Here is an 11085-nt window from a genome sequence, read left to right as displayed (position 1 = left end):
GGACATGGACACACAAGGATGGATGGATGGACGGACACACACATCAAAAACGTCAAGCACTCCTCACAAGTTTCTTTTTCTTTTTAATGACCCTCTCCACAGTTGTTAGCTAAGGTATATTTACATGTGTACAAGGACCACCAGTAGGTCACAATTGGCATTTGACAAAAAAAAAAAAAAAAAATGGGGAAGACTAATACTATAACCAAAAAATAAACAGTCAACGTTTTTGATAAGTCTAAAACACTACAAACCATTTTTTGCCAACACTCTGTTCAGTTTGAACGTTGCCATTTGGAAAACTACCTCACATCAAGCACAGTGATGTACCACTATGCTTCTCCCAAACCACACACTGATGGACTTGTCTTTGCCACGGCATCTTGGTACAAAACAGGTTTGCGAGGTACACATGTGATAATTCAACATGACAGAAGAGTGGTGTTGGTGTGCCGTTTCAAGAGGAGGCGAGACTTCAACAGACAGGCTACAAGCGAGTACATTTAGCACCACACAAAAGACAGATCGTTTCCCCTCACACACACTCAAGCTCTCTCTCACACACACGCAATAAAAGGATTACTGATTACACACCCACACTCGGACAATTTTGTTGAACATCATTGCATCACTGACGCAGTACTTGCAGAAATGAAACAAAAAAACACATACTGTCCAACTGACATTAGCACAGGAAAAGGTAAGCTTGCAGTTCCATACATCTGCGTCCACGCACGCACGTGCGCACACACACACACACACACACACACACCCCTCCGTCTCTATCTGCGGGTCAGTCTCTGAGACGCAGTGCCAGTCTGCAGCCCCCGGCCCCCCACGGCCAAACGTTCTAGCTGTTCCGCGGGGTTCTGTTCCCTCAGTCGTCGCCGCACTCCAGCACACTCTGGCTCAGGGCCTGATCCCAGTAATGTTCGGTTCCGTGTTTCTTGAAGTGTTCCCGAGCCATGTTCTCTGTGGGGCACTGCTTAAACTTCAGGTCTCCAAAACTACGCTCCTTTGCTGTTCCCTGAAGAGAAGGAGGGGGTGATGAAAACATGCACCTCTCTTCCTTATCAACAGCCCTCAATTTCTCTTACATGGGACAGCACACACATGCTACTTGGTTGTCTTTAATTGGTAAATAAATACCAAGTGTCATACAAAAATAAACACAAAATACAAAATACGTTTTGTTTACTTCTCATCGATTTCAGTGTGCTTAAAACCAAAAAAGGCCTTATGTGTTGCCCTTAATGCAACCCCATTATCTCTTTCCCTTAGTAGGACACATGAGTGTCCACCATGATAATGAACAATTGCAGTGATGGACTTACCTCCCAAACCAGATCGCACTTATTCTTCTTCTTCAGTCCCTCGTCATCTAATCCCTCAACTGTTGACCAGAATGGAGAACAGAATTAGGGACTCTGGAGGAAAGCCATTCTAAGCCATCAGTGACCGCATGGAAGCAGGCTTCGCAACAATGGAGTCAACTGTAAACAAGCTAACTGTCCATGCTATCGCTGTTATAGGGCAAAAGAGAGGTGTACAACAAACTGAACAAGTCGGCTTCTTTTTGAACGGAACCGCTTGTTTCCTTTGCGTGCTATAAAGGCATGACTATTGCCTATACTGGCAATCGGGTGATAAGCTGGATAACGGCCTTCAAGGTTTCCTGTTATGCGGAATTAATGGACGAGGGGGGAGGCAAAGAACTCCCCGACGTGCATCGAGGACTCAGGAGGTGGAAACTCCACTGCGCGTCGCCAAATTCTTTGCCACATCCATTAATTCTATACAACAGGACACCTCGGCGGCCGTTATCCCTTACTTAAACACAGCCACACACTTTGAGCAAGATAAAGTAGCAGATAAAAACTCCAGTGCCATCATTGGCTGGTCAGGTCAGGACTCACCATCTCTCTTGGAGTTGCCCTCGTCCCATTTGATCCTGTGCATCATCAGCTGTTTAAACTTCTTCTGGGACTTTGGACCTTGTGGGGGGTTTAAAGGTAAGACATTTTGACATCATGACTCTTCAGAGTCTGATTTTTTATATTAAATTTCTAATTACAGTTTATGTAATCCAAATGTGCATAACTTAAACCTTTTAAAATGCTTCTGTTCATTTGCATTTGACAAACTGATCAATACCAGCCTTTCTCTCTCCTACACCAGCTATTCCAAACTGATCAATACCAGCCTTTCTCTCTTTATCTATCTGTTCCCAGCATCCCTCTCCCTCCGTCACAGCTATATTGTCTTTCTCTCTCCATTCATCCATCCATTTTGGCCTCATCCTCCTTTGTGTTCCTCTATACGTCTTTCATTCGCTCTTTCCATCTTTCTGTTTATCCACTGGTTCTCTAACCCTTCATCCCTCCACCTATCTTCTACCCATCTTACCTCCCTCCACCCCTCCACCTATCTTCTACCCATCTTACCTCCCTCCACCCCTCCACCTATCTTCTACCCATCTTACCTCCCTCCACCCCTCCACCTATCTTCTACCCATCTTACCTCCCTCCACCCCTCCACCTATCTTCTACCCATCTTACCTCCCTCCACCCCTCCACCTATCTTCTACCCATCTTACCTCCCTCCACCCCTCCACCTATCTTCTACCCATCTTACCTCCCTCCACCCCTCCACCTATCTTCTACCCATCTTACCTCCCTCCACCCCTCCACCTATCTTCTACCCATCTTACCTCCCTCCACCCCTCCACCTATCTTCTACCCATCTTACCTCCCTCCACCCCTCCACCTATCTTCTACCCATCTTACCTCCCTCCACCCCTCCACCTATCTTCTACCCATCTTACCTCCCTCCACGACCACAATGTTGACGTCCTTGTGCAGGACCACCGTCCCGGTGAGGTAGAGCTGGTTGGCATTGGCCTCCACCTTAAACTTCTTGGCAGGGTTGTGTAGGTTTCTGATCCTGCAAGGCACCAATGAGCAGACGGACAATGAGAAGACATACAGACACAACATGTCTTTGTACACACCCCTTGCTTATTGCAGCTAGAGAAAGAGGCAACTTAATCTGACAGCTCAGTTGAGCCTTTGGATCATTGCCGCCAAGTGTGTTAGAATTCACTGCATGGTTGTGTGTACTACAGACTCTATGTGTGTGTGTGTGTGTGTGTGTGTATGTGTGTGTGTGTGTGTTTGCATTAGGGAGAAAGCAAGGCTGTGCTTTGGATGTGTCTGCATGAGAGCGGGTGAGTAGAAGAGTCTGACCTGTACACTGCAATGTGAACGCCTTGAGAGAGGTCCTCCTTGAGCTTCTTCACTTTCTTCTCTTTCCTTTGTTCTGCTGTGAGCTTACGTGCTGCATTGGCCTCCTCGTGAGCTCTGTGGACAGGCGAGAGATGGGGGTGAGAGAGAGAGAGAGAGAGAGAGAGAGAGAGAGAGAGAGAGAGAGAGGTTAGAAAAGAAGAGGACAGGACAGAGAGATCAAGGGGAGATTGAGAGGAAGAGAATAGCTGGTAGAGTGTGAACTCACTTCTGCCTCTTGGCCATCTGTGCTCTGACATGGGCCTCCACTTTGGTGGGGTCCTGCACCGCTTCCGTTCCCAACACCCGCATCAGGTTAGAGATCCGCACTGAGGACCACACAACAGCAGCATCAGTACTTCAGCACAGACTTGTGTGTGTGTGTGTGTGTGTGTTGGTTAAGACAGAAATAACACTTTTGAATTTCAAGGGAAACGTTTGTGTGTGTGTGTGTGTGTGTTGGTTAAGACAGAAATTACACTTTTGAATTTCAAGGGAAACATTTGTGTGTGTGTGTGTGTGTGTGTGTGTGTGTGTGTGTGTTACCTTTGGGTTCTGGAGGGGGCATGAGGCCCAGTCGCACCTTCTCCTGCACCTCCTTCTGGCCCTCTCTCCTGGTCTGCCTCCTCAGCTTCTTCTGCTCCTTCTTGGTCAGGTACACGCCCAGAGTCACCGCGCCCCTGTCCCCATCAACTGATTTGGCAGCCAGAGATGAAAGGAGGAGAAAGGAGAAGAGAAGAGAGGAGAGGAGAGTGAGAGAGGAAGGGGAAAATTAGCAAAAAAGAAAAAGACTTCCCGATTTTAGAGCAAGATATCTGGGAAGTGCTTATTGGCATAAAATAAACATCATTATTTACAGCCAACAAACAGAGAAATAAATGAAAAATGGATTATTATATGAAGAGCAAAGAAGAGATCAGAAGCTTACCAGGAGGACTCATCTGTGCAGGATGCTCCACTAGGTTCGTCACACCAAATAACTCAATCTCATCAAAGACGGTGTGTGGACTTCTGTGAGACATGGACAGGCAACATGGGTGAGTGAGAGAGCGAGAGGCAGGCACACTACAGGTGCTACAGGTCTTAAACATGTGGAGCCAGTTTCCCATACATGGATTAAGCTCTAGTTATGGACTAATAGTAACTAGAGAACGAAAAGACTTGCTAAAAAGGTGAAACTGTGCTAATAATATTAGATCCAGTCATCCAGAGACAACAGATAAAGACTTAAGAAGTCTATCAACAGATAAAGCCCATAAATACATATCAACAGATACAGCACATGAATACATGTCAAAGGCTCAATTTGAAGTCAGTGGTGCTCTTACGGCTCGATGTTAGAGGGCAGGATGTAAGAGTCCCACCACTCGATGGTGGGCACCTCGCCCTCGCCAAGCTCCTTCTTGGGTGCGATCAGCGCCAACTTAGTGGACGCCTGGATGCCCGTCTTCTTGGCAGCTTGAGCGATTTCTGTCTGCAGCTTCTCAAGCTGGGCCTGATAAGAGATGTGACGAGAGAGAGAGAGAGAGAGAGAGAGAGAGAGAGAGAGAGAGAGAGAGAGAGAAAGAGAGAGAAAGAGAGAGAGAGAGAGAGAGAGCGAGAGATAAAGAGAGAGAGAGAGAGAGAGAGAGATAAAGAGAGGAAACGAGTGAGAAAACTTCACAGTGTTGTTGCACCACATTCTGATTACCCAAAAAGTTTACTTCATTGATGGATTTGAAGCAAGAGCGAAAAAAACTAACATCAATATGCTGAGGAAAAATGTCAATATAGTCATGTTGTCATACATCTTAATGGCAATATAGTCATGTTGTCATACATCTTAATGGCAATATAGTCATGTTGTCATACATCTTAATGGCAATATAGTCATGTTGTCATACATCTTAATGGCAATATAGTCATGTTGTCATACATCTTAATGGCAATATAGTCATGTTGTCATACATCTTAATGGCAATATAGTCATGCAATATAGTCATGTTGTCATACATCTTAATGGCAATATAGTCATGTTGTCATACATCTAAATGTCAATATAGTCATGTTGTCATACATCTTAATGGCAATATAGTCATGTTGTCATACATCTAAATGGCAATATAGTCATGTTGTCATACATCTTAATGGCAATATAGTCATGTTGTCATACATCTAAATGGCAATATAGTCATGTTGTCATACATCTTAATGGCAATATAGTCATGTTGTCATACATCTTAATGGTTACCCTAAATAATAATAAAAAAAACAACCAATCACTACTTAAGCTAACACCCTCACACTACCCTCTGGCATGCTATAAGATGACCAGGTCCTGTACAGCCAGCCTTGACCCTCCTGGGGGTCTGGGCAGACCTGGCATGCTCTGCGCATACTATGCATGCTCTGCGCATACTATGCATGCTCTGCGCATACTATGCATGCTCTGACTACCAATAACACTTGTTTAGATTCTGGCTCCAACTTTTACCAATATGGATAATCCATTCTGGCCGCTGAATTTCTTCAGAAGGTGGTGCATGACGGCATGCTGACCATGTTTTTCACAGTCACTGACCCTATCTCTAACCACCTACACCTAACACCTGCGGTGCCACCCAGTATTGTGTCGTCCAGCCCTTAAAGGGTATGTGGCACGCTTGGCTTACCTTGGTACGGATGCGCTGGGCGATCTTCTCAAAGCGGCCCTGCTCGTGGAACTTGAAGCCCTTCCTGGGTCGCTGGGCAGGCAGGATGTTCACGCGGTGGTCAAAGTAGGAGGTGGATTCCAGGTCCTCTCCTGGACGCTCCTTCAGCTGCTGGCGGAACTGCTCCCGCTTCACTGCACGGATGTTGGCTGGAGAGAGGAAGGGAGGGAGGAAGGAAGGGAGGGAGGAAGGGAGGGCAAAAGAGGAGGAAGACAAAAGATGAATAGAAGAACGTACAAAAGAAATGGATTAACAAAAGAGTAACAATGAAAAAAATATTTATATTAATTCATTTATTTGGTATAACAGTTGACAGATAACTGCAAACAAACACACACAAATTGATCTTTCAAATGTTCATTAAACTGTGAAAAACAAGAGGAACAGGGAAAGATTCATGTCCGTGTGTGTGTGTGTGTGTGTGTGTGTGTGTGTGTTGATCATGTTTAGGTTTTGAGTGAGTGTGCAAGTGTGTGCCCCTCACCTTTGAGTGTGGGCATGCGGTGGGTGAGTTCCACCTCTTTGCCGCTGGCATCTACAGTGCGTCCCTGGTCATCCAGGATGAGAGGCGTGGGTTTGGTCACCTCACGGGCTTCCACCTTACTGCTTTCACACGGTAATACACACAACAACGACAGCTACATGTCAGTAAGGGAGTTGCAGGAATCCACTCACACACAATTTCCAAATAAGTGAACATTCAGAAAAAAAAAATATTTTTTGGAGAGAGAGAGAGAAAAAGAGTGTGTGTAAGTCAGTGTGTTTGTGTGTGTCATGCATGCACATACAAACAATATCCAAGTGCAGTGTGTGCGTGCGTTGTGTGCGAGTGTGTGTGCACGCGAGCATAGTAGACTCACGGTGGGGCAATGCCCATAGCGTGCAGGTTGGCGAGCGCCACCAGGTTCTGGGAGCCAGCGTTGCCCAGCGCACCCAGGATGCCCGGCTTGGCCACCAGCTGTGACTGGATGCGGGCCTGCAGCTCGGCCGCCTTGCGCGCCTTCTCAATGGCGTCGTTCATGATGCTGGCCGCCTGCGAGGGTGGGATGGACTGGGACATGCCCATGGAGGACTGCGGCGGGGTGGGCAGGGGCAGCCTAAGCTCCGACTGGGCGGACGGGGTTGGAAGGGGCAGCCGGGTCTGAAAAAAACAAGAGACAACGAGATGAGAGAGAGAGAGAGAGAGAGAGAGAGAGAGAGAGAGAGAGAGAGAGAGAGAGATAAGAGAGACTCCGACCCTTTCTGCCGTCATAACATTCAACCGGATGAACTGACAAAACATAACTGCTCATCAGGAAGGGTCAGTGCTACCAACCAGGGGCGGAGCTTTTGAGTGTGTGTGAGGGCGTGTATGTGCGAGGGGGTTCCGGGGTCCCCGTGTAGGGATGCAAGCAGGGCTACAATAATAAATACGTCCACTTTGGGTCTTTGGCTCCATGTGGGATTTCAGCAGTCATTACATGCCAGTGCAAATAAGACAGCCTATTAATAATATCAATATATGCCAGTGTAAATAAGACAGCCTATTAATAATATCAATATATGCCAGTGTAAATAAGATAGCCTATTAATAATAATAAGAGCAGTCAATATATTCCAGTGTAAATAAGATAAGTCTATTAATAATAAGGGTGCCCCCAAACAACGGCCCCAAAAAGACAAAATCTTTGCTCCGTCCCTGCTTTTGGCTGCTGGTAAATAACTAATAATAATAACTAACTAAATAACTATAGGTAGGAAACTATCAGTGCCGTGTGTCAATAGCCACATTTACATGCAAGGTAAACTATCAGTGCCGTGTGTCAATAGCCACATTTACATACAAGGTAAACTATCAGTGCCGTGTGTCAATAGCCACATTTACATACAAGGTAAACTATCAGTGCCGTGTGTCAATAGCCACATTTACATGCAAGGTAAACTATCAGTGCTGTGTGTCAATAGCCACTTTTACTTGCAAGGGAAACTATCAGTGCCGTGTGTCAATAGCCACGTTTACATGCAAGGGAAACTATCAGTGCTGTGTGTCAATAGCCACTTTTACTTGCAAGGGAAACTATCAGTGCTGTGTGTCAATAGCCACATTTACATGCAAGGTAAACTACTGGTATTTGTTTGTGCTCCATGGTCCACCTGACTTCACAGAAGGCCTCAAGGTTCTGGTGTTTGTTTGTGCTCCATGGTTCACCTGACCTCACAGAACGCCTCAAGGTTCTGGTGTTTGTTTGTGTTGTTTTCAGACAACTTACCTGGGAAACAGGAACGGGGGCCACAAAACTGAGTTGCTTCTTCCTCTCCTCAATCTGCCTGGTAGCAGCCTCCATCATCTGCTTAATCTGAAAACACACACACACACACACACACACACACACACACACACACACACACACACACACACACACACACACACGGTCAAACATATGCGCACACACACAGATATAGGCCAGTGATACAGACATCCTTTTATACAAATATAAAGGATATATTAAGGATCTGCAGGTATCCTGTATGTGAAGTGTGTGTTACCTGTGTGAGGTGTGTGTTACCTGCATCTTGGTGAGCATCCCGGGGCTTTCGGCGGGCGGCCCTGGAATGACCTCAGGCTCCTCCACCTCCTCGAAGCGGGGAACTCGCTTCTTCTTGGCAGCCGAGTCGCCTGCCTCAGGGGCCTCCTTCATGGCCTCCATCTCATCCCCAAACACATCCTGGCAGACAAACAGCACACTGTCAGCCGCCATGTTCACTACCACAGCCATCTGCTCGCATCAACTCAAGTCCGCTACTATTTCTCAGGCCAATGCACTGTGAAGACTCCTATTCCCAGCAGCACTATGTCTCTAAATCTGGACATCAGATTTCTTGTGAGAGCACTGCACACACGTTTTGCTTGAAGTTCCACCCTTCCTTGGGTACCAATCACGTGCAATCGTGTACCAACAACAACTACAGTGATCTTATTGAAAGTGGGAAGTTCTGTCCATTGAGGAACATTGCTTACATTTATCTTACTACTTCAGGTCTTGCCTATGATCTTAAACATTTCCACCATAGTACAATCACTCCTCTTGGTCACAGGCATCTTCTACATATCTGAACTCAAAATGTATCTAACTGAAGTCAGTGCAGTTTTGATGTTCTTGGCCAGCTACATCATGTGTGACTTTGGATGTGGGACATACAAGGAGGTTTCAGACCTGTATCTCATCTGACTTCTACATAACTCACTAAACAGCTGAGAAACTTGCTCAGGGGCCGTATTCACAAATAATTTTAAGGCTAAAAGCTCCTAACTGGCGAATTTAGGAGCAACTCCTAAAAATAATGGGCGTGTCACTCCTAACTTTAGGACTTTTTTTTCACTAAAAGTAATTCACAAAGCATTTTAGACCTAAAAGTAGCACCTAAGCCTGGGACAGCTTAAAAGAAGTTGAGAGGACTCCTAACTCACTAAGACCTATTCACAAACCGCTTTTTGTGGCATTTCACGTCGCGATGTTTTGAAATCCTATGCGGCTACAGGCGCTTCCAATTGCGAGGAAACAATTTTGCATTGTAGGCATAACTAACTGATGCAAATAGCCCCCCCAACAACAACCAAAACTAGGCTACTCATTGTCAACATGTAAATTATAACGTTTCATTGTGAATCAAATTAAAATGTTCCCCTCTTTGCAAACATAGGCATAGGCTATGGTGACAGATTAATTTAATAATGTTACAAAGACACTGCATCAATCCGTATGTTTCATTAGGCTACTAGGCTATTTGTTCTGCCTTAATCTTGATTCATTTAGGCTAGGCCTTTTTATTCAGTTATTCATCATCTTCTGTCCTTGTATAGCGCAAGCATTCTCAGACCTGTCACCTGTCACTCATCATCGTAAGGGAGGTGTTTGGAATCATTCCCGCATTACAATCATCAGCCATTCAAGGTGGTCACTTCAGTCAAGCTCGTGCATGAGTAATGACGTCATCCATAGCAACGAAGACTCACTCTTAGTTTAGGAGTTGTCATTTTTCCTTACTAAGAGTAGGTCTGAAAGGCTTTGTGAATAACTTTTCAGAGAAAACTCCTAGCTAAAATATTTTAGTGTGATTTAGGAGTACTCCTAGTGGTAAAATAAAAGGCTTTGTGAATATGGCCCCAGCTGGTCATTTAATGTCAATATGTCCATGATAAAGTGAATTTGTGAAAACATATGTAAATATGCACAACTTAGATGAGCTGGTATTGCCATATGACAGCTGCCACATCATTCAAACCACAGGGAACAGACTCACCTTGAGGTCTCTCTTACGGTTCCGTTCACCACCCCCCTTGTTTCCACGGGTGTTTCTACTTTCCTCTAGGGCTTCGAAGAGGCGTTCAACAAAACCCCCAGCAGATTCATCTAGGAAGGGTCTCAGTTGGTCTGCAAAAAGCCAGGGAAAAGAGACAGCATGACTTACTACTGTATAGACAGATGAGGTCAGGTCATTTAACAGTGATACTGCATCCACATCATAACAATCACATGCAGGTCTCAGACACACACAGCAATCACACTCACCTGTGGTCTTCCGTTTGTCTAACCCCTTGCCGACACAATGTAGTGCCGCTGTCACAACAGTAGGTTCGGAGAAGCCCAGAACCTTCTTCACCGTACGTTCAACCCACGGCCGGAGTTCCTCCACCTCCCGCTTCGGCAACGACATGCTCCGGAGCTCTCGCACAACCTCCGATTGACCCCTCTGTGTTTCGGGAATACATCAAATTAGCTACTGTTGCATTAACGTTTACGTTACTGAATTAGGATAACGTTGATTACATTCGAAGAGCTCAGGTTAACGCTAACGTTAAAAGTAATGAACAGAAAGTTATCGACACATCTTTTCAGTTACAATGCTAAAACGGTGCCAGTGCTCTCACAAGTCAAATAAGTTAACATATATGACAACACATTCCTGATGCATTACGCCAGCAACCACTCAGGATATTTATTACCAAATTACGTTAAAGCTTATCAGTTTATCCCAAATATCGTACTAGTATTCGCTTAGCTATTAACGTTAGCCAGTGGACTAACGTTAACACAGCTCTGCTACGTTCACGTTTGCTAGCTTCTGTTCCTTGA

General features: G+C 45.4%; 1 protein-coding gene across 3 annotated transcripts in view; it reads right to left on the bottom strand.

The window, feature by feature from the left end:
* Positions 1-66: 66 nt before the first annotated feature.
* Positions 67-11085, bottom strand: part of prpf3 (PRP3 pre-mRNA processing factor 3 homolog (yeast)) — an 11426-nt gene continuing 407 nt past the window's right edge. For 2 of the 3 annotated variants that reach the window (XM_076280058.1, XM_076280059.1), the window contains exons 2-17: positions 10522-10702; positions 10253-10383; positions 8518-8676; positions 8221-8307; positions 6832-7112; positions 6456-6577; positions 5933-6120; positions 4610-4776; positions 4210-4292; positions 3828-3974; positions 3511-3610; positions 3246-3359; positions 2825-2943; positions 1917-1994; positions 1335-1393; positions 67-1027 (exon numbers count right to left, since the gene is read on the bottom strand). In XM_076280058.1, the coding sequence (XP_076136173.1) occupies positions 878-1027; positions 1335-1393; positions 1917-1994; positions 2825-2943; positions 3246-3359; positions 3511-3610; positions 3828-3974; positions 4210-4292; positions 4610-4776; positions 5933-6120; positions 6456-6577; positions 6832-7112; positions 8221-8307; positions 8518-8676; positions 10253-10383; positions 10522-10666 (2130 nt within the window). In that variant the 5' untranslated portion in view covers positions 10667-10702 and the 3' untranslated portion in view covers positions 67-877. The remainder of the gene's footprint in view (positions 1028-1334; positions 1394-1916; positions 1995-2824; positions 2944-3245; positions 3360-3510; positions 3611-3827; positions 3975-4209; positions 4293-4609; positions 4777-5932; positions 6121-6455; positions 6578-6831; positions 7113-8220; positions 8308-8517; positions 8677-10252; positions 10384-10521; positions 10703-11085) is intronic. The other variant, XM_076280060.1, reaches the window with a different exon arrangement.

The sequence above is a fragment of the Alosa pseudoharengus genome, unplaced genomic scaffold (assembly GCF_046254945.1).
Source record: "Alosa pseudoharengus isolate Yale_2024_CS ecotype anadromous, Long Island Sound unplaced genomic scaffold, YU_APseudo_1.1 YU_APseudo_1.1_scf_12, whole genome shotgun sequence".
Taxonomy (NCBI): domain Eukaryota; kingdom Metazoa; phylum Chordata; class Actinopteri; order Clupeiformes; family Clupeidae; genus Alosa; species Alosa pseudoharengus.
The sequence above is the reverse complement of the archived record's forward strand: the minus strand, read 5'-3'. Positions and strand labels throughout refer to the sequence as shown.